Below are 21,748 nucleotides of genomic sequence, written 5' to 3' on the forward strand. Positions count from 1 at the left end.
CCTTTTCATCTAGTCAGTCATTTAATCACCTGGGAGAGCAGCGCATGCTTTGACCTAACGAAGGGTTTCATACGGTCTCTAGTAACTCCTGGCCAAAATGGGCAGGTACAGGCTGCAGCTGCCTGGAAAAACCTGCTGACCAGTTAGACTTAAAGGTTGGTGGTCAGTGTTTTGAAGTCTAATAGGTGGACAGTGATAAAGAGATGGTGCTGCCTGCACCATTGGGGAGTGATCAACAGGATGCGCAGTCATCAGCCTTGTGGGTGCCCCCAGCTAAGGCACAGGCTGACTGAGGAGCTGGGGGAACTGGACAAAATGGGCAGATATTTTCATTGTGGAGTGGTGAAGGGGAGGAAACATAAATCGCAAGAAGAAGATGTAGATCCTATGAGCTGTTTTCTTGTTTGGTTTGTTTGCTTTGGTTGTTTTCAGTTTCTCAGCCTTTTGGCCATGGAATTGACTGTTATAGCAGAGGTGAATTGTATGTCCAAGCACAGCCAGCAGCTGTCTTTGTGCCGGATGGATAGCACCAGAAAGCCATGGCTCTCCTCCTTGCAGAAGAAATGTGTGTACCTGGCATGCTGTTTAATTCCAGTCATCTTTACCATTTTGCTTAGGAGTGTACCATAGTGGGTCCAGTGGTTGCCCGCAGTTCCAACGTTTTTATGCTTATCCATTCCTGTTGGTCCTTTCTGAAAATGTACTTGTTTTAACCTGGAGAGAGGCTGATGGTACTGGTGAGATGGAGCTTGGATAACTTTTTAAGATACCTTTTTTTAAAAACTTGTAGCATTTTTGTAAACAATGTTTGGGGCTTTATAAACTTTTCAGTAATGAAACCTGAAACAAAGCTACTTAACTTTGGAATTCAGTTACATTTAAATACTTCTTTGCTAATTTGCCATGTTAATGTTTCTGCAGACCCGTTCTCTACTGGGTGTATTTGAAGAAGATGCTGCTGCAATTTCCAATTACATCAATCAGTTATTTCAAGCGATGCACAGAGTATATGATGCACAGGTAGTGTTACAGAAATTCCTGAATGCATATACAGTTTTTGAATGATATTTCATGTCTCTTGCTTTTTTAAAAATAAGTAATATATATATTTTTTAAAAACTATATGGAAATGAAATTAAATAATTGTTTTTCTGTATGCTAGGGGATAGTGAAAACTAAATTCTGACCATCACCTGGAATTTCTTTTGCAGTAGAACTTCTTATGACAAGTAAAAAGATTTTCACAGAATCACAGTATTGTAGGGGTTGGAAGGGACCTTGAAAGACCACCAGGTCCAACACCCCTGCCAAAACAGGTTCCTTAGAGCAGGCTGCCCATCCAGACAGGCCTTGAATATCTCCAGAGAAGGGGACTCCACAACCTCCCTGGGCAGCCTGTTCAGCTCTGTCACCCTCATTGTGAAGAAGTTCTTTCACATGTTGGTGCGGAATTCCTGTGTTCCATCTTGTGGCCATTTCCCCTTGTCCTGTCCCCACAAACCACTGAAAAGAGGTTGGCCAAATCCCTCTGTCTCCCACACCTCAGGTATTTATAAACATTAATAAGATCCCCTCTCAGTCTTCTTTTCTCCAGGCTGAACAGACCCAGGTCTCTCAGCCTTTCCTCATAGGGAAGATTCTCCAGGCCCCATCTCATCTTTGAGGCCCTCCGCTGGACTCTTTCCAGGAGATCCCTGTATTTTTTGTGCCGGGGAGCCCAGAACTGGACACAGTACTCCAGGTGAGGCCTGACCAGGGCAGAGTAGAGCGGGAGGATCACCTCCCTTGACCTTCTGGCCGCATTCTTTTTAATGCGTGCCAGGATCCCATTGGCCCTCTTGGCCACCAGGGCATACTGCTGGCTCATGGTCAACCTGTCGTCCACCTGGACCCCCAGGTCTTTCTCCTCAGAGCTCCTCTCCAGCAGGTTGTCCCCCAGCCTGTACTGATGCGAACCGTTGTTCCTTCCTAGGTGCAATACTCTATGCTTGCTCTTATTAAACCTCATTTGGTTTCTTCCTGCCCATCTCTCCAGCCTGTCCAGGTCTCGCTGAATGGCAGCACAGCCTTCTGGTGTGTCAGCCACTCTTCCCAGTTTTTTCCCATTTTCTCATCTTCTACTTTTTTTACTGTATTTCCCAGGCGTTTCTAAAATGCTCTCCATTGTGGTCTTACAGTGCATAATAGTGTGTACCAAGTGGGACATTCTTTTTTACCCACAACATATTCATATGTTTTCACTCATCATTACTAACTGTGCTTTTACACCAAAGGCAGAATTTATTTTGTGTGTTTTTCTGAATAATTACGCTTATGGTTGTATTTTTAATTTGTGTATACTTGGACTGTTTAATTTTTTTTGCTAATTTGTTGGTCTTGCTTTTCCTATTTTTATCTTCCTGTTGTTTTTACTTTAATGACTGGTGTGTTTATTGTAGGTTTCATGCTATGTAATTTTATTTTACTGCCTTTCTATTTGCTTTTAATTTCTGTACTTTCTCCTGTTCATCTGCATTGTGAAAGATGAAGCTCTTCCATACCATTAAGCTGCTAATTAGTTCCTCTGCATGTGTACAAGTCAAAGCCATTTGTAGCCAGGTAGTACTGAGGTTCATTCTAATATTTTCTTTCCTTCACAGATAACAGTTCTTTTAATTTACAGTAACAAGGCCAGCTAATTTGAATCAAAAGCAAATATGTACTGCATAGCACCAAAAATACAGATGTCACTGTGCGTAGTGCAAGCTGGAAACCTGGTATTTGTTAATACTGATTACTTGTAACTCTCTGTAATGTTAAAGAAATGGAAGGGCAGGATTCTTAGGTTTTCTGAAAATCTGCAATCAGGTTTCCTTCTTTGAAGTTCCATGTCTGTAGTAGTATCCTTTCCAAATATGTGATTTAAAAATATATATATTAATTTAAATCAATAAGTAACAAGCTTTTTTTTTTTTTTTTTTTTTTCTGAATTAGAATGAATTAAGTGCAGCAACTCATCTGACTTCAAAGCTTCTGAAGGAATATGAGAAACAGGTATAGTGTAAATCACCGTTCTCTTTGCAAGGTCAGGACTATGTTTTTGTAGTTTTTTGTTTTTGTTTTTTTTCTTATCTCCCAGAGCACAATACAGAATGTAATTAGGTTTGATCCAGATGAAATGAAATGTTACAGTTAGATGATTCTTTTGGGAAAGATCTGATCCACCATGTTCATACCAGTTCTTCTGATAAAAATACATCTGTCTTCCATTCTGTGTAAAAAATGGTGTGCATAAATGGTCTGTTGGAGAGAAACTAGTCTTATTGCTACTATTTTCTAGAATTAAGTAAGTTCCCCTTACCATGATGAATATTAGTAAGTTATAGAAGATTTTACTTTTGGATCAATGTTTTGGGGGTTGTAATGTTGTATTAGAATAGAATAGAATAGAATAGTTCAGTTGGAAGGGATCTATAAAGATCATTAAGTTCACTGCCTTATCATTTCAGGGCTGACCAAATGTTAAAGCGTGTTAATGAGGGCATTATCCAAATGCCTCTTGAACAGTGACAGGCTTGGGGCATCCACCTCTTTAGGAACCATGATCCAGTGTTTGACCACCCTCATGCTAAAATATTTTTCCTAATATCCAGTCTGAGTCTTCCCTGTAATGCAGCTTTGTGCCGTTACCCTGCAATCGGTTCCCAAGGAGCAGAAACTGGCACCTCCCTCTCTGCTTCCTCTCCTCAGGAAGCTGCAGAGAGCAAAGAGGCCACCTCAGAGCCTTCTTTTCTCCAGACAATGCAACCTAAGTGTCCTCAGACTCTCCTTGCAGGACAGGCTTTCCAGTCCTTTTACCAGCACCTTGGTGCTGATAAAAAATATTGATAACAATGTTCAACAGGACCAGCCCTAGAACTGAGCCTGGGGAATACTCCTAGTGACAATAAATCACCCCTGTGACATAACTCATAGACATCAGGTTAGCATTGTTCCCTGAATGTTAGAGATAATTTGGAAAACAGATTCAAAAAAAAAAGGACTATTTTTAATTAACTTCTGAAGTATTCTCGTATCACGAGACAGTTTAAAAAAAAAAAAAGCTTCACAAAATAGTCTCGCAATGTATTTCAACCGTATAATATTTTAAAATATAAATTTAAAATAAATTTTAATAAATATAAATATAATAAAATAAAATAAATTTAAAATAAAATATTTTAAAATTTTAAAATAATACCTAGTACAATAGAAATAATTGTTACGGTTATGTGAATGGCAGAAAACACTGCAACCAGCATGCCTTTTTTTTTTTTATAGCATTTTCCGCTAGGGGGAGATGATGAAGTTATGACTTCCACTTTACAGCAATTTTCAAAAGTGATTGATGAGGCAAGTACTTGTATTTATTTAATTTTAATTTACTATGCTAATGTTTGTTATGTATGTGCTTTGACTTGCTTAATCACTCTAGTCTTCTTTAAGATAGGAGGTACAGAAAAGCCCTTCACTTGACAATAAGATAATGCTTAATTTTTATATTGCAACGTAGTTTGCTGAATTAATTCTTTATGTTCAGGTTATGTAACTTTAAACATAAGGATACATTGTTGAGAATGAATGTAGCTTAACTTACTGTAGATGCAGCCAAAAAATATTACAAAATGACCATTAGAAACTGCATTCCATGAGGGTATTTGCATTCCCTCATTTCAGATGCCTAACTGACAGAGGAGCCACTTGCTGTCTGTATTAGGGACAGAGACTAAGTGACTGACTCTTCTGAAAGACAACTTAGCATCATTAAGATCTGAATTGGGATTTTTCTCATGATCCCTCTCCTCAGTTTAAACACTGCCCTTTGGAAGGAAGGAAACATCTGTTCTTCCTCTGTAACCTGAGAAAGACAGGCTGTGATGTAGTTGGAGAACTATAGGAATAAATTGACTAGTCTTCAGAAGGTATGAGGCTGTCTTCTGACATGATCCAGTAATTTGGAATATAGTCGGGGCAGGTAGGGACAAATACTAAATGTTGAATGCTGAAGGTCTTCTATAAAAAACTGGTGATGAGATCAGGAACCTAGAATACAATTGCTGGGAAAATGAATTTGCAAAATTACATTCAAGTTGTACTTGTCATCCCTAAATGAAACCTATCTTGTTTTCTTGTTTTTCTTTAGTCTTAGCACTATTTTCCTAAAATTTCCCTCTTTCTTTTGTCTTTTACAGCTAAGCTCTTGCCATGCAGTACTTTCAACTCAACTTGCAGATGCAATGATGTTTCCTATTACTCAGTTTAAAGAAAGAGATCTAAAAGGTATTGTTGTCAAACAAACAACACTTTTATCAATGGCAGCAATAATGAAATTACAGCATTCCATCTCTATAGCTCTTATGTCACTCAATAGAGCTGAAAAATAAGTTGCATATCCTCAGAAGAATGCATCTCCCTTTTTTTTTGTAAATTGTTTCTACTCATCACAGTATTACAGTAGTTAAACACTACTGCTGCTGTTACCACAAAAATACTAGTTGTTATAGAAGCATTTATCTATTCAAGATAAAAGTTTTGCAGTTGCTGTAAACATTAGGAAAGAATAATTTTCAGATATGTTCAGGAAATATTAATACCATGACATCAATATAATGTCTGGACTGAATTCCAAAAGCCAAAGTTGTGATACATATTTTATTATTAAGGTTTACTAAGGTAGTTCTTCAGCCCTGCTGGTAACAAAGATGTTGTCTTATGTGCAAGCATAAGATGCTTTCAACTGTTTATTTTTGTAACAGATGTATCTTAATCTGCTTGGTCTAAAATAATAGACCTGAGCATGATAGATTTTACTCAAGGTGCTAAATTGAATAGACTTGTGTGTCAAAGAGGTTTCAAATATAAGCTGAAGTTAAAAACAAAATAACTTAAAACCCTAATGATGAACTTCTCAAGGCTAATATTACTGCTCAGAGCTTGGGACGGTCTGTTAGTATTTTCTGAAGAAGCATCCCTAAGGCAATAATTCCAAATGAAATTTTCCCAGTGGCATTTTTTTTTAAATACCAGCAAACATAGTGTTTAATGATACAATACTTCTTTACATAATTAATAGACACTTTCTGTAAAGCTCTTCCATGTTTTTTTTTTTCCTTTGTCTTTGATTTACCATTAAGTTGAATATAGCTCTTTCCTTGCTTATGTTGTGATGTGACACAAAAGCATGATTATAATCAGAGCAAGTAGTGCTAAGTATTGTACTGATTTCTGTTTCCTGAATAAGCAAGACAAAAAGCATCTAGGGCATCGCTCATTTTAGGTAGGAGGAATCACATGTGTGGGAGGAATCACATTATGTTTGGGCCTTGTTTGGGCCTTTCCCTTTTCCTTCCCTTTCTTTTGTGTTTCCACTTATCCAGCGAAGACCAGAGCTCTGACCAGAACTGCAAGTGATGCATTTGGACTAATGATCTTTGTCAAAGTTTTTGGGAAAGAAGTTTCTCCTTACCTTGTTAGAAAATAGTGTCATTTTTGGCAAGTCAGATACCGGCATAAACAATACTCGGGCCCTAAGTAGGAACAGACTTATCTGGCTGCATAATGCCTGTGCTGATAGCTCAGTATGGTGCAAGCTATCAGCTACAACTACTCAGTAATGTAACATTGCCTGAAAAGTCTTTATGTATATAAATGTTATGTTTATAATAACTTAATTGAACTGTGATATTTTGTTTTGTAGAGATATTAACTCTAAAAGAAGTTTTCCAAATTGCAAGCAATGGTAAGTGTAAAATACTCAATGTTACATGTGTTAAAATATGAGTGTTATCGTAGATAACATACTCAGAAAATCAGTGAAGATATTTGTATAGGCATCCAGGTGTCCTTGGATCACTTGTAAATCTCTGCTCTATATACCAAAGTGTTAAGGCAAATAGACATTATTTCTTACAATACTTTTGATGTATATATTGTTATTAAATAGTTCAGGATTATGCAACAAAAAACAATTTAAAGAATAAGGTGTTAGCTCACTTTTTAAAACCAGGATTTAAAATAGAATAATTTTAAAACATCTTACCTCCCTAAAATGAGTTTAATAGTTTTCCATGTAGTAAATATGAAGAGGCAAGAGCAATTCTTAAAGGTTTTAATATGGCAGAACTCTGCATTTGGCTTGTATTACAATACAAAGTGATATAAAAGGTTTTATGCTCTATTTCATAAGTGATTAATTTACCAAAATGACTATAAATTCTCTCTTCATTGCTTAGACCATGATGCTGCCATTACCCGATACAGTCGGTTGTCAAAAAGAAGGGAAAATGAAAAGGTTCGTAAAACAAAATACAAAATAAAAATATAAGTATTTTTTAGAGATGAGAAATAATTTGTCTAATATATGTAGTTATGATGGAAGATAATGTACAGCAGATTGCACTTGAAGTTTGACAGTTGACATTCTATCACTCCATTTTGTTTAAGAACACAAGAACAGCTTTCCTGAATGGACGCCTGTCTTGTAACACTGAAAAAACTAGAGAATGAAAGTTGTGATACTATATTTGTTATTTTGTAAAGAAAGAACTACTCTTTCTGGGGAGAAAATAATAGTGTTATTTTTCATGCATCTGTAAATTAGAGAAAGGGAGTTGTAATGCAAAAGATGCAAATGCTGATGATAGAGGGTAGAATGGTACTGTGGTGGTTTTTGTGTGCTGGTTATAAAGCTGTTGACAAGGCATGTGATGAATGCTGAAGCTTAAACATTGTTTTTCCCCCCTCTCCTGTCTGTATCTCTTTAGATCAAGGCTGAAGTTACAGAAGATGTATATACTTCCAGGAAAAAACAGCATCAGACTATGATGCATTATTTCTGTGCATTAAATACTCTTCAGTACAAAAAGAAAATTGCTATGCTAGAACCCTTGCTAGGATACATGCAAGCTCAGGTAATTTCAGATTCTGTAAGCTGTAAACCTCAAAGGTGTAAAAGTACTTAATAGGGGTTGATCTACTGAAATTCACTGCAAGACTTCTTTTGCAATTCAGGGAAGCAAACCCCATCCTCATCCCTCTAGCTTGTCATGTCCGTTGCTGTGAATATCATTATTAGCCCTATTCTTTTTCTGCTCAATATATGAATTTTTTTGAATTGCATCATGACATGCTCTCACTCCTGTTGGAGAATCTTTTGGGAAAGTCTTGGTGCCAAATATAAAGACCTAGTTCTAATCCAAAACCTGCGTGGCTGAATTTAATGTACTGCCTAAATCTTAGTTGCTGGTACTATTTTTTTTTTCCTCTCAGGATCACTAACAGGAATAGCTGGTTAAAACTTTGATGCATGTAGGTCTCCGTGGAAGTGTACCTTCTTAGAAAGTAGCATGGAGCCAGTTAAGCTCTCTTTCCTGTGGCAGTTATTCTGAAATAAGACAATCACCAAAACCACATCACTACCATTTCTAATCAAGGGTGTGAAAACTGTAATGCTTATAGTCATTCTGTCTTGATTTTGTTTAATACAACTGAACTCATGAAGGGTTTATTTCAGGATGAGTGAAATAGAAAATCACCTATGGAGTAAGCTCTTTGGAGAGACTTCAGCTGTATTTTCAGAAGTATGTTGTCAGTATCTTTTGTAAAAGAGGAGGAAAAAAAGCAAACTTTCTAGCATCTGTCACTGCCAGATTGTAGGAATTAACTCTTATGAAGTGTCTAATAGCTTTCCAAGTCCAAGAAGAACTCTTGTCTCTCTGGCAAATGTTGGAGCTTGCACATAAGAACTAAGTTCTAATTGTTTTATGTAATAAAGTCGATAGTGCAACCTGTTGCTCGGGTGCTGGTTTTGTTTAATCAGAGAATGGGAGTGGTAGGGCCACCTCCAATGGTTCCCTGTTCCAAGATTTCTTATGGCTAAATCCAATTTAGATGTGGCAGTTCCAATATGGAATAAATTGTTGAAAGATGCATGATGTCAGTTCCCCTAGGAAGGGTCCACTGTTAGTGGGTGGCACCCTGGCAAGTTTCTACATTCACATATTTCTGTATTTCATACAGGTGGCTTTGTGTGCATCCTCTCAACAAAATTAGATTCCTGTGCAGTGCCAACATCAACCTTTACTTGCAGACAAAAATATCTATGCTGCTCCTTTTGTTGAGACTTAGGTGGGAATGTGGGACAAAACCTGATTTCTCTGAGAAGATTGAACCTTCTATGGTTTCATTTGTTAACTTTTTATTTAGTTTTATACATGACTAAATTCTCCTTTTTCCTCTTTTTTTTTAAGATAAGTTTTTTTAAAATGGGTTCAGAAAATCTTACTGAACAGTTGGAAGAATTTTTGACAAATATTGGCACAAGCGTACAAAAGTAAGTTGTTTTTGTTAAATTTTGAACTGCTATCAATACAATTATTGTTCTGTTTCCATTTATTAATATATTATCTTTGTTAGTAACATGCTACTTACTTTAGTGTTCGCAGGGAAATGGAGTGTGAAATAGAAAACATGCAACAAACTATAGAGGACTTGGAAGTAGCTAGTGATCCACTGTATTTGCCTGATCCTGATCCTACGAAATTTCCTGTTCATAGAAATCTAACACGGAAAGCTGGCTATCTCAATGCAAGAAAGTAAGACTAGTTTCTTAAAACTTAGAAAATACTTAATTTGGGGAAAGGAGACCTAGAAATGCATGATTATATTGTTTTGAAATTAGTTATGTTTATCTTTAGGTACTCAGTTCAGTAAGTCACATTGGAGCTATTCTTTCTTTAGAATCTTTACTTATTTAGTATTAATTTCTATGTTACGCTGACAGTGTCATTCAGGGGCAAAGCACATGATTTTAGTCTTCTTTTGTCTGAACTTTCACATCAAAAAAGAAAAGTTAAAATTCATGAGAATGTAATTTTTACTGGATTGTAATTGGAAGCCAGCAAGATTGCAGCTGTCAGTATTGTTGTATAAGTATCCAGTGAAGCTTTAGGATTCAAGTTACTAATAAAATACAAGCTTGAGATATACAGGGCAAAACACTCTGTTAGCCTAAATATGCTTTGAGCATTCTTCACAATTTCATGAGGTGAAATTTCATGTTGTCCACTGGAAGGAGCTGTTCAACAATTTTAGTCATTTAAATTAAGCAGCTGAATTTTGGGTTTGTTAAAAATAGGTTGTAACACTAAGATTGTTTCCATAATTTATGTAGTAAACTTCAAATAAGCAGATTTTTTCAAAAGTCAGGTTAATTTTGCAACTACAGATAGAGTAAAATACTCATTGAATGAGGCATGGATTTCTGCAGCAGAACAATTGCAGCAATTAATATTGAAGAAAGGAGTATCTGACCAAAAAGGAAGGCTAAACCACAAGCGTTACTGCATTTTGGTTTTGGGTTCCTTTGCTTGCTTCTGGGAAAAAAAAAAAAAAAAATCATGCTGTAAGCAAAATTTTGGGAATATTACTGAATGATACAAAACACTTGGAAAACTGAGATATTATACATTACATGTCTTTTCTAGTGCTTAACACAAAGTTCTCCAAGACTTAGTCTTTTTAACTATGTAAGGCAGCGTAGAGTTCTGTAGGTCTTAGAAATTATGTTGATAATTCATATTAGTGGAATATGAATATTTCATTAAGCAACACTGTAAAAACTGATAATGAAAATTAAAGAATTTATGACTTTTTATTCTGAGCTAAGTTTCATATAATCTAAGAAAGCAAATATTTATGTATACTTTGCTCAGCAGTGTATACAGAATAAAAAAAAGCAACTGATGGAAAGAGAATAATTTTGTTGTAAAGTTAACCTAAAACATGAGGAATATTTTCTCTTAAATGCCCAGATGGCTTGCTCATGACATTTTTATTTTATTTTCTAATTTCTACAGCTCAGCTGAACTCCTAACCTACTAAGTAATGATTTTTTTTTGTGTTTTAGTAAGACAGGGCTGGTATCTTCCATTTGGGAGAGACAGTTTTACTTCACTCAAGGTGGAAATTTGATGAGCCAAGCAAGAGGTGATGTAGCTGGAGGACTTGTCATGGATATAGACAATTGCTCAGTAATGGCTGTGGACTGTGAAGACAGACGTTACTGTTTTCAGATAACATCTTTTGATGGTAAAAAGTAAGTATTCTTACATTACTCTTATCTATCTGCTAAGTAATAGTGTACTCAAAATTGCTATAGCTGTGTGAATGTGGTAAAAAATACATAAAAAGATTTGACTACATTATGTGAGTGCTTATTACGTGGGCACAGAATTTTGTTCATTTTCACTTGAATTGAAAACATAAGACTTTTTACCCATTAAATGTACGTAGCATCTTCAGACTTTATTAATTTGTTGTGCAATGTATGAACATGAAAATGGGGTTCCCTGTCTAAATGGAATTAAGGCATTATAAGTAGACAGAACTTTATTTTTCATTCTCCTCTTTCAGGTCTTCAATCTTACAGGCAGAGAGTAAGAAAGATTATGAAGAGGTAAGCTTACTGGAGGTTCACATGGAGTCCAGTGATTTTCTGTAGCACAGAAGGGAATACATTAGTAAGAATAATTGGAGTGCACGTTCTGTATGGTTTAGGTAATAAATAGTGAACTTGCGATCCATAGTAATAATACATTTCAGGAAGTCTGACAAAATACTACTGTGTTTAAATACTGGAAGAAAAAAATAATCCTGTTCTGATTGTGGCCAATTTATTTTCAGTATTATGGAATAATAATAAAAACAAAAAAGTCCACAGCAAAACAGATATTAGTAATGGAAGCTTGGCAATTGGTGCTTCTTCCCTTTTGTGTTTTCCTATGCTTCTTTGATTGTACCTGCTTTTCAGGAATGGAAAATAAAGGAGATTTTAGGTTAGGACACAGGTAATGATACAGGCAGCTGAAAAGTGAGGAGAAAATGTTTTGTGGCCCCCGATGCATGATCAGGGAAATATACTTAATGAACTATAGTTGAATCAAGAAATGGGGCATGATTTGCTTTTGGGGTGCTTTCAAGACTGCTTGTGAATACAGAATAAGAAAATACAGAAAATACAGTACTTTCAGCCTCAATTCACATTCCTCTGAGATCGTTAATGGTACACTGATGTAAGCCTTTAATGCTATTTCTAAGATTTTTAACTGGGCTATGTCAGGTTGGCCCTGTTTCGTTTTTCTCTTGAAGTTTGTGGTGGTTTTACCATGCTAGGCAGCTAAACACCACAACCGCTCTCTCACTCCTCCTCCTTAGATGAGGAGGGGAAGAAGTAAAGTAAAGAACAACTCACGGGTTGAGATAAGGATAATTTAATTAAAGGGGAAATAATAATCATAATTATTAAGGAAAGATTATTATTAACTAAACAATTTAACTAGAGGGGGGAAAAAAGGGAAAGGGGGAAAAGGGAAAAACAAACAGATAAAAAAAACAAAACAAAACACACACAAATAAAGGCTATGTGGAAGTGCAGAGGAAAGAAGTTACTCTCTACTTCCCTCAAATGAGCGATGCTTGACCACGTATTTGAAGCAGGGCCTCAACGCACGTAGCTGGTGTTCCGGAGGAGGACCGACATTTTCACAACGAGAGCCCACCCCTCCCCTCTTCTTCCTGTTTCCACCTTTTATTGCTGAGTGTGACATCATATGGTATGGAATATCCCTTTGGTTGGTTTAGGTCAGCTGCCCTGGTGATGTTTCTTTTCTCACTTTTTTTGCCCACTCCCTAGGAGGGTTAGAGAGAGTCCTGATGCTGTGCCAGCACTGCTCAGCAGCAGACACAACACTGGTGTGATACCAGTGCTGTTCTAGCTACAAATGCAGAGCACAGCACTGTATGGGCTGCTGCAGGGAAAGTTAACATCCCAGCCAGACCCAGTACAAAGTTGTATAGTCTAACTATGAAACATTTACCTTCAGAAGGCCCACTAGTAGAAGGGAGCTTGTAGTCAACCTCAGTAGCTCAGAATTGTGATTTCCTGAGCTGCAGCTGCTGTGCTTTTAGATAGCTCAGGCGACAAGCCTAAAAACAAGCCGCTCAGGTTCAGTGGAACAGTGTTGCTAGCATGCATATATATATAATCCAGTTGAAAATTTGGAGTTATAATCCAGAAATTGAAAAGCAAGAAGCCAGGAGCAAAGGGTGTTTTTCATAGTACAGTGAGAAAAGAGGTTTTAGCTTAGAGGTGCAAGAGATGGGCAAATCCCACAGAACGCAGATGGAATTTTTATAATGTTTGGAGGAAACAATGTAAAGTGCAGTCAGTAAATAATAGAGTTCAGAGAATACACAGATGCAGAATTACACAGAAAGTTAGGGATTAGAAGGGACCTTGAATCACACAGAATCACAGAATTTCTAGGTTGGAAGAGACCTCAAGATCATCGAGTCCAACCTCACAGCTAACAGTCCCCACTAAACCATATCCCTAAGCTCTACATCTAAACGTCTTTTAAAGACTTCCAGGGATGGTGACTCCACCACTTCCCTGGGCAGCCTGTTCCAATGTCTAACAACCCTTTCGGTAAAGAAGTTCTTCCTAACATCTAACCTAAAACTCCCCTGGCGCAACTTTAGCCCATTCAAAAAAACTACAAGGGAAGTAGAAAAGGTGCTGAAACTAGTCAACTCAGGTATTTAATCAAGTTCCTTGAAAAAGTTATGAAAAAATTAACGTTTTCTCTCTTTTTTTCTTTTCCCTCTCTTTTTCAGTGGATATGCACAATAAACAACATATCTAAACAGATATATCTAAGCGAAAACCCTGAGGTAACTTCACTAAAATTGATAATATCAGTAATGTCTTCAGATACAGATGTACAGAAAATTAAAAAGGGATCAACTGGACCTAATCGGGTAGCATGGGATTAAGCTGAGTACTTCCTATATGTTTAATCTGAAGTTTATCATTGTATGGGTTGATAGTGCTTCATGAATTAATGAAAACATACATTCTGTTGTTTCATTCATCTAAATGCTTATGTAGCAAGCATTAAAATGATGTGGCTTTTATGTTTGGTATAACATTTTGACAGCTGCAAGACCTTTTAGCTGTATTGTGTATATGATATTTTGTTGCCAATTAATGTTGCAAATATCTGGACAGATACAGATATTTTCCCTCTCTAAAATCCTCTTTACCCAGTGATTTCTTCAACTGGCTTTACCTATGAAGTGAAGCCATCAATATTAAATACTGATGATTCAGAATTGGAATCATCAATGGAAGATTAAAGTGGAATTCTTCAACTGTACAAGGTCCATGATTTGCTGAAATGACATTGTTATGTAGTGCTTACTTGATAGTCATTCATGTCTTCATTTTTCAGAAACCTATGAATGTTCCCTAATTTCAAGTGCAGACTTTTGAATCTCCATGTTTTGTTCATTAGTAGTTGAAGACAATGTGTCTTAAGTGAGATTTTTATTTTTCTGCATGGCTACGTTTGCTTATTTTGTCAGACTTGCCATTGCAATTTTACTGCTGGCATATGCTAACATATGCAGTATTATAGAGCAAGTGCAATAGCAGGAAATGTTACAAGTTAAAGAAAATACTGCAACTATGTTACTGAAAGGGGACAGTTTATAACTTCTGTCAATTCCATGTAAAACTAAAATCTGAAAATGTACTTTGAGGGCAATGTTTTCAGTTATTTTTTTCCATCTCTCTATTACAGGAAATTGCTGCACGTATAAATCAGTCAGCTTTAGAAGCTGTTACTCCATCCCCTTCCTTCCAGCAGAGGCATGAGAGCATACGTCCACTTGTGTAAGTTGCTGAACTATGGGTCATTTGAAGAACACTTACATAAAAAGAATCCTGTATAAAGCTCGGGGGGGGGGGGGAGAATACAAAAATGTCAGAACTAATGCTTTGATAGGCTAGAGGAACATGTCCTGAATTCATCTTTTTATCATTGTTTGGCATCCAATAATGTTACAAATGATCCAGACTTCCAGCTGACCATAGACAGTTCTGTTACTTATATCACATATGGCTTGTTTGTTCTATGTATTCATGAGATTTTTCTTAATGTGTACAACTCCTGGAAGCAGACCTCAGCTTGTAGTATATTTCGTATGTGATTATATATTGATATTAAGACCATCTGATAGCATTATTAATGCAAGTAGTAATTATACATTATTCAGATTTGTTTGGAAGGTAGACTCCGTTGTATTTACTTTATCCTAATCTTGTTCAGTTTCTTAGGTTTTGTTTTTGGAATATTGTATTCATCCTCCATATAGTTGAATTTATTATCAACCAACCTGAAATTAACACATCTTCGTGTTCATTTTTTGTATTGTTTCAGACAATCTCGTCCTACTGCAGCTCGTACTAGCAGCACAGGGTCGGTGGGATCTGAATCAGCAACTTTATCTGCACTTTCCTTGGATTCACTTGTTGCCCCTGACACTCCTATACAATTTGACATAATATCTCCAGTTAGTGAAGATCTGCCTGGTCAAGCAAAATCTTCAGGGCAGGCAGGCAGGTAGGAAATCTAGAAAGGAGGAAAAAATAAAGTCCCCAAATAAATATTAATTAAAAAATATAGATATTATATGTTTAGGCAGCAGCTCCAACACACACATTGCCTCTGTCCCTACTCTCTTTCTTGTCAAAAAATTTACAGTGACCAGCAAAGCAAGACAAATATTATTTGGTTAAATTCAGTTGTAAAATGTGGCTTATTTACATACATTAGATTCAGAATGTTATTTTCTCTTTTGCAGCAGTTATTCTTACTGTAACAGCTAATGATCTATTTATTGATTTATTTTAATCATTTCGTTTCACAAAGTATTTTCCTTTCCTATTGCTTGCTTACCCAGCAGCTTGGGTTATTTCCTCTTGGAAACTCAAGAGAAATTTGGTAGCCCTGCTTCCAGGTGATGATGGCATACGATGACACTCTTCTTAACCTGAAAGGTGAGTGAAAATGATCTAGGCTTCTAGAGTAATCTGACATATAGACAAGCTAAAATTGTCTAAGAGCTCATCCCAAAACATAAAAACCCTTTTTCCTGTTTTTATTATTATTTTTAAACCTTTCAATTCAAAAATAATAATAAAACACTGTAAATCTGCACTGCATTTCTGGAACTGTACGTACAGAATTCAGATATTGAGAAAACTTTTGCAGATTCAGCTGCTCTTGTAGAAAAAGCAAAATGGCTGAAAACTAATTGATGTGACTCTAGTCACAATAATGTGTGTTGTATTCTCCTGCCCTCTAGAAAAATAACTTTCAGTAGTACTACAGATGAGAGTTAAAATTATACACATTTTAATATTTTTTGACGTTGTTGTTGTTGTTTGGTATTACAGGCTAACTAAACCCCTAGGAGCATACTGATTAAAATCAATCTTGAACTATATTTCAGGAATTGGAAAGCTTAATACTTGAGCTAAATTCAAGTCATCAGTTATTCTAAAAAACCACCATATTTTTCATAGCAAAAATTATTCAGAGTTGTGCTCAGTATTTTCAATTAACCATACATGATCAGTAAAGAATAGTGTGTTGCCATCTGTACCAAACACTTCAACTTTAGAGCTATTAATTTTTTTAAATTTTTAAAAGATTTTCCTGACTTTCGGATACTGCTGACATGTATTTAATCTTTTTTTTTTTGTGAGATCCTGTGAGATTTTGCATTACTATTCCCATCTAGTCTTAAATGTCCAGAAGAATTTAAGTGATAAAAGATGCTAATAGAAATAATTTGTCTGTAGTATATTTACGCAGGCCAGCATTCAATGGGAGGATTCTTGATTGAGTCCATGTTATTTAAGCATTATAGTGATGCAGTCTTGACTTCAGAGTTCAATCTAGAACCATTTTATTAAACTGGACATCTCTTAAGATTTCCGACATGTAGCTGGATTCACTTATTTTTTCTCTTAGTTCTGAAATTTGCTTTTAGAATGTTAACTGTTGAGAGGTGATAGCTTCATTACCCCCCTATTAAAACCTAATTTGAGGTTTACAAAACCTTGACAAGAGTTTTTCAGCTGCCAGTTAGCCAAGGAGAAAGGGTTTAGAAGATTTAATTAATTTCCCATTCCCTGTATTCTATTCAGCATTGCTTTACTGTTATTGAAAATGTAGACTTGGAAGCCTAGAATATTTTCACTTGTTGTTGTTACTGGTAGTATTTCTGTCTTTGAGAGGCAGAAACAGCCACATTTCTCTTGACCCTCTAAGAGTAAAAGCCCAGTGATGTTTTCAGGAAGCTGCATTTGAAATAAAACCAGTGACTTTTTTCAGTAAATAATTCAACAACTTGAGATAGTGGTAAGAGATGCAGTGCTCCTACGGAATAATGAAAGTAGTAGCTTTTGGCTGTAATTCCTGAATTCTGTATTTCATTGCCTAAAACTGTACCTTTTCAAATAACAAAGCTTTGACTTGGGCTTAATTTGAGTATAAGAAATACCGTGTGAGTCAAACTCTCTGTGGTAGCAATAAGACAGAATGCTTGGTACTCTGCCCATGATTTGAGCCCTCAAATATAGCAATTTATGTCTTTCTTCCAATTAAATTGCTTGCTCTTATTATTTATAACACGTTATTCCTCCAGATCATAAATTGTGAAATCATTACACCTTGATCTTATTTGATGCAACGTGAGACTACAGCATTATTCATTAGTGGTTCTTGTAATCTGACTCCTGGTTTAATGTTTTCATATTTTAATAGACGTGCAAATCCTTTTGGTGAATCTGGAGGCTCAAAATCTGAAACAGAAGGTAAAAATAAAAAACAAACTTTAAATACAAAGTGAATAATAGAATTTACAAATTAATTTTTTATTTTCACCTGGACCTTCTTATTTAACACCATTTTTAGAGTGCTTAGTTATATTACATTAGCAATGTATTATTAGACGAGTTAAATCAGACTGCCTGAAAGTCCTGTTTTGTTTTTTTAATCATTGTATCGCATCTTTTGTATTCATGAAATGAAATGAAAAGATGTGTGACTTGCTGTTTAGTAATTGTACCTGTAATTTGTAGATACAAGCAAACTCTTCTCAAGTTATTGGAAGCCTGGAGTTTTCCTGACTGCAGGAATGGAAGACCCAAAGTGGAGATCACTTACTCAGTACTTTTGTTTCTCTTAGATTCAATTCTTCATCAGTTGTTTATTGTAAGATTTCTTGGCTCTATGGCTGTGAAGTCTGATGAAAGTCCAGACGTTGTTTATGAAACAATGCGTCAAATATTAGCAGCTCGGGCTATCCATAACATTTTCCGGATGACAGAATCACATTTATTAGTCACTTGTGACTGTTTAAAGTAAGTTTGCTTCTGACTTCTACTGATGCTTATTTATAGTGTAATCTTCATTCACTTTGTGAATGAAAGTAAAATCTACTTTCTGATTTGTTCTTAAAAACAATTTTTTAGGTTAATCGATCCACAGACACAAGTTACAAGACTACGAGTAAGTAACTTTACATTTTGAGATAAATATCTGACAAAATATTTCTATTACTTTTAAAATGATATCATGAAATGTTAGCAAAAATCACTGACACCATGAAATTTCTACAAAAATTTCCATGAAAATTGGGAGACAGATGCAAACATCTAAACATAAACAGAAAAACACTAGAAAATAAGGTTTAAGGGGAATGATCTTTTTTGAATGATCAAAAAAATGTTTTGAAACATTTTTTCCCATGATTTTATAGGGTAAAATCTTAGGAAAATAATAATATTTTATTTTAATAATGTGTCTGTTTAGAAATATTAATGTATGTGTTAGAGAAGTATTATTAAGGTTAGAGTTAAATAAGTTCAGAAGTCCAATAGGTTTGGGTTGGTGTTTGTTTTTTTGTGTTGTTTTTAATCCATAATTATGTTTAGTGTTGTATGTTTTTGATTTTTTTTTTTTTTTTTTTGCAATAAATATACATGAAAAAACAGGTGGAATTCTTCATAGCAGATGAAATGTGGCAAACTTCATTCTTCAGTATTAGCAATCTTTATTTTTTGTATTTTGAAGCTCTTGCTCCCCTCTCTGCCCTTTGTTTCTGCACAGTTTCAGGTCTGTCATTTAACTTCTTTGGGTCTTCTTTTAAAGATGCTCAACTTGTCAGGGACTCTAAATTGTCGTTTCCGTAAAAGGAAATCCTAAGCATATGAAACCCACAGCTTAAAATATTAGTTTTTTTTTCCCTTTTTTTTTCTTTACCTTTGTGACACCAAGTTCAAAACTGCCCCAAAGCTGGAAGCTATTAAAGGTGAGATAAACCAACAGGTCGAATGTCTAGTATTCTAAGTGTGTGCAGTTAAGGTTAGGAAGAACTCTCATCCTGTCAGTTTATAACACTTCTAATAGGGACCTTCAGAATTTAAAAACTGATCCTTTGTCAAGTTTTTAAAGCATATATTTGAAATGCCTAGTCTGAATTCTTTTAGGAATTAAGAATGCAAAGTATTTTTATTGTAATAAAATAGTAAGGCTATATGGATTTTTTTTGCTTGTTTTCTTGCTTACATAGTTCAGGTAAGCTGAACTATTTGCAGTTAAAGTTTTAGAGAAATGCACCAAATACTGAAAGCTTAGTCAAAAATGCAATATGTATGTGTATCTGTTTTTAAAAAATAAATAAAATGCTTATTTGCATTTAGAAAGATGACTGAATCTCATGGCAAATGAGACTCCTCTATCTTCTGAATCATTTAATCTTCCCCTTCCAAATTCCTTTTTTTTTTGTGTGTTTGGCAGTTGCATGTCCAGTCAGATTGTAACTTTTGCTGGTGTGGTTGCATATTTTTGATAACAAAGTAATGTGCAGTACAGTGAAACTTCGTATAGAAAATATCTGAAACTGGTTTTAATATCTCCATACTTGTTCCTTTCTGGCAGTTTCCTTTGCCCAACGTAGTCTTGTACACTACGCACCAGGAGAATAAGCGCCTCTTTGGATTTGTGCTGAAAACTTCAGGAGGGAGAGTTGACAACCGCCAAACTTCCATCTGCTATATATTTGAATCAAATAACGAAGGGGAAAAGGTATTGGTGATAGTTATATTTGTATCGGTTTGGAACCTGACATGGATTCAAATATGTTAGATCCAATCCATTCAAGCTGGCTAAGTATTTTGTTTATGTACTGAAACAGAGTTAACCTGATAGTACCGCAAAATGTTTTAATATTCTGTCATATCTGATATGACAATATGGTGTATTTTCGAAGGCATTTGTATTAGATCTTTACAGATTATTTCAAATCTGATCTGTATGTAGATTTGTGACTCCGTTGGACTGGCAAAACAGATAGCTCTTCATGCAGAACTGGTAAGCATCTTCTTTTAGGGGAAGGTACCCTCAAGAAGGGAATGGAGACTGTATATGTAGTATGTGTAACAGAATATATAAGTGCCGGGTCCTCCACCTGGGGTGCAATAACCCAAGCAGAGCTACAGGCTGGGAGATGAGTGGTTGGAGAGCTGCCAGGCAGAGAAGGACCTGGGAGTGATGGTTGATAGTCAGCTGAATATGAGCCAGCAGTGTGCTCAGGTGGCCAAGAAGGCCAACAGCATCCTGGCTTGCATAAGAAACAGTGTGACCAGCAGAGCTAGGGAGGTGATCGTCCCCCTGTGTTCAGCTCTGGTGAGGCCGCACCTCGAGTACTGTGTTCAGTTTTGGGCCCCTCACTGCAAGAAGGACATGGAGGTGCTTGAGCAGGTCCAGAGAAGGGCGACGAAGCTGGTGAGGGGCCTGGAGAACAAGTCCTACGAGGAGCGGCTGAGGGAGCTGGGCTTGTTCAGCCTGGAGAAAAGGAGGCTCAGGGGTGACCTTATTACTCTCTACAGATACCTTAAAGGAGGCTGTAGCGAGGTGGGGGTTGGTCTATTCTCCCACGTGCCTGGTGACAGGACGAGGGGGAATGAGCTTAAGTTGAGCCAGGGGAGTTTTAGGTTGGATGTTAGGAAGAACTTCTTTACCGAAAGGGTTGTTAGACATTGGAACAGGCTGCCTAGGGAAGTGGTGGAGTCACCATCCCTGGAAGTCTTTAAAAGACGTTTAGATATAGAGCTTAGGGATATGGTTTAGTGGGGACTGTTAGCATTAGGTCAGAGGTTGGACTCGATGATCTTGAGGTCTCTTCCAACCTAGAAATTCTGTGTGATTCTGTGTGATACTCTGCAAGATGCTTATAGATGCAGTGAATGCTGCTGTGGAGTACTCTAAGGGATTTGTTTTATAGAACTTAAACCCGAGATAAAAAGACTTTGAGCCATGTTTACATTAGAACAATATTCAAGATGATGTCTTAATACCTTTACCAAGCATACCTGTCCATTAAGAGAAGACTAATTAAGTGTTTAACAGTTTTGAACAAACTCATATAAATCAGTACTGTATCAAACATGTCAGACTGTTGTTCATTACTTTTGTTTACATTTTTACACTTCAGGATCGAAAAGCATCAGAAAAGGCAAAAGAAATAGAGAGAGTCAGAGAGAAACAACAAAAAGAATTAAGTAAACAAAAACAAATCGAAAAGGTATGTTATTTCTTAAAATTTCTTTTTGTTTTTTTTTTTTCCTACTTGCTATCTTTATTTTGTAGTTTTTTACTTCCAGCTACAGTCTCACAGTTTTTAGTACAAATTCCCAGAACATTGTGGAATAAAGTTAATTTTTGAAAGTATTTCCTGTGCAGATTTTGTCTAATTTCACGGTCATGTTTAAAAAGCTATTCTGAGGAGAACACAGAACACCTTTATAGGTGCACTC

The 21,748-nt window shown here is 36.1% G+C and overlaps 1 protein-coding gene across 5 annotated transcripts in view; it reads left to right on the top strand.

The window, feature by feature from the left end:
- APPL1 (adaptor protein, phosphotyrosine interacting with PH domain and leucine zipper 1) overlaps nt 1–21,748 on the top strand; it is a 30,993-nt gene that overhangs the window by 3,509 nt on the left and 5,736 nt on the right. For 3 of the 5 annotated variants that reach the window (XR_014696254.1, XR_014696255.1, XM_084530441.1), the window contains exons 2-21: nt 922–1,020; nt 2,974–3,033; nt 4,300–4,371; nt 5,211–5,298; nt 6,716–6,757; nt 7,251–7,309; nt 7,782–7,928; nt 9,267–9,349; nt 9,453–9,611; nt 10,925–11,113; nt 11,431–11,473; nt 13,693–13,749; nt 14,661–14,752; nt 15,300–15,482; nt 17,694–17,743; nt 18,118–18,292; nt 18,404–18,440; nt 19,872–20,018; nt 20,253–20,303; nt 21,427–21,516. Coding sequence is in view for 3 of the 5 variants with exons in the window: in XM_084530441.1 (XP_084386567.1) it covers nt 922–1,020; nt 2,974–3,033; nt 4,300–4,371; nt 5,211–5,298; nt 6,716–6,757; nt 7,251–7,309; nt 7,782–7,928; nt 9,267–9,349; nt 9,453–9,611; nt 10,925–11,113; nt 11,431–11,473; nt 13,693–13,749; nt 14,661–14,752; nt 15,300–15,482; nt 17,694–17,743; nt 18,118–18,292; nt 18,404–18,440; nt 19,872–20,018; nt 20,253–20,303; nt 21,427–21,516 (1,923 nt within the window). In the remaining 2 variants the exon portion in view is untranslated. Of the gene's footprint in view, nt 1–921; nt 1,021–1,594; nt 1,742–2,973; nt 3,034–4,299; nt 4,372–5,210; nt 5,299–6,715; nt 6,758–7,250; nt 7,310–7,781; nt 7,929–9,266; nt 9,350–9,452; nt 9,612–10,924; nt 11,114–11,430; nt 11,474–13,692; nt 13,750–14,660; nt 14,753–15,299; nt 15,483–17,693; nt 17,744–18,117; nt 18,293–18,403; nt 18,441–19,871; nt 20,019–20,252; nt 20,304–21,426; nt 21,517–21,748 lie in introns of those variants that run through there. The other 2 variants (XM_084530443.1, XM_084530442.1) reach the window with 2 other exon arrangements.

Source organism: Aythya ferina, assembly GCF_964211825.1.
Source record: "Aythya ferina genome assembly, chromosome: 10".
NCBI lineage: Eukaryota > Metazoa > Chordata > Aves > Anseriformes > Anatidae > Aythya > Aythya ferina.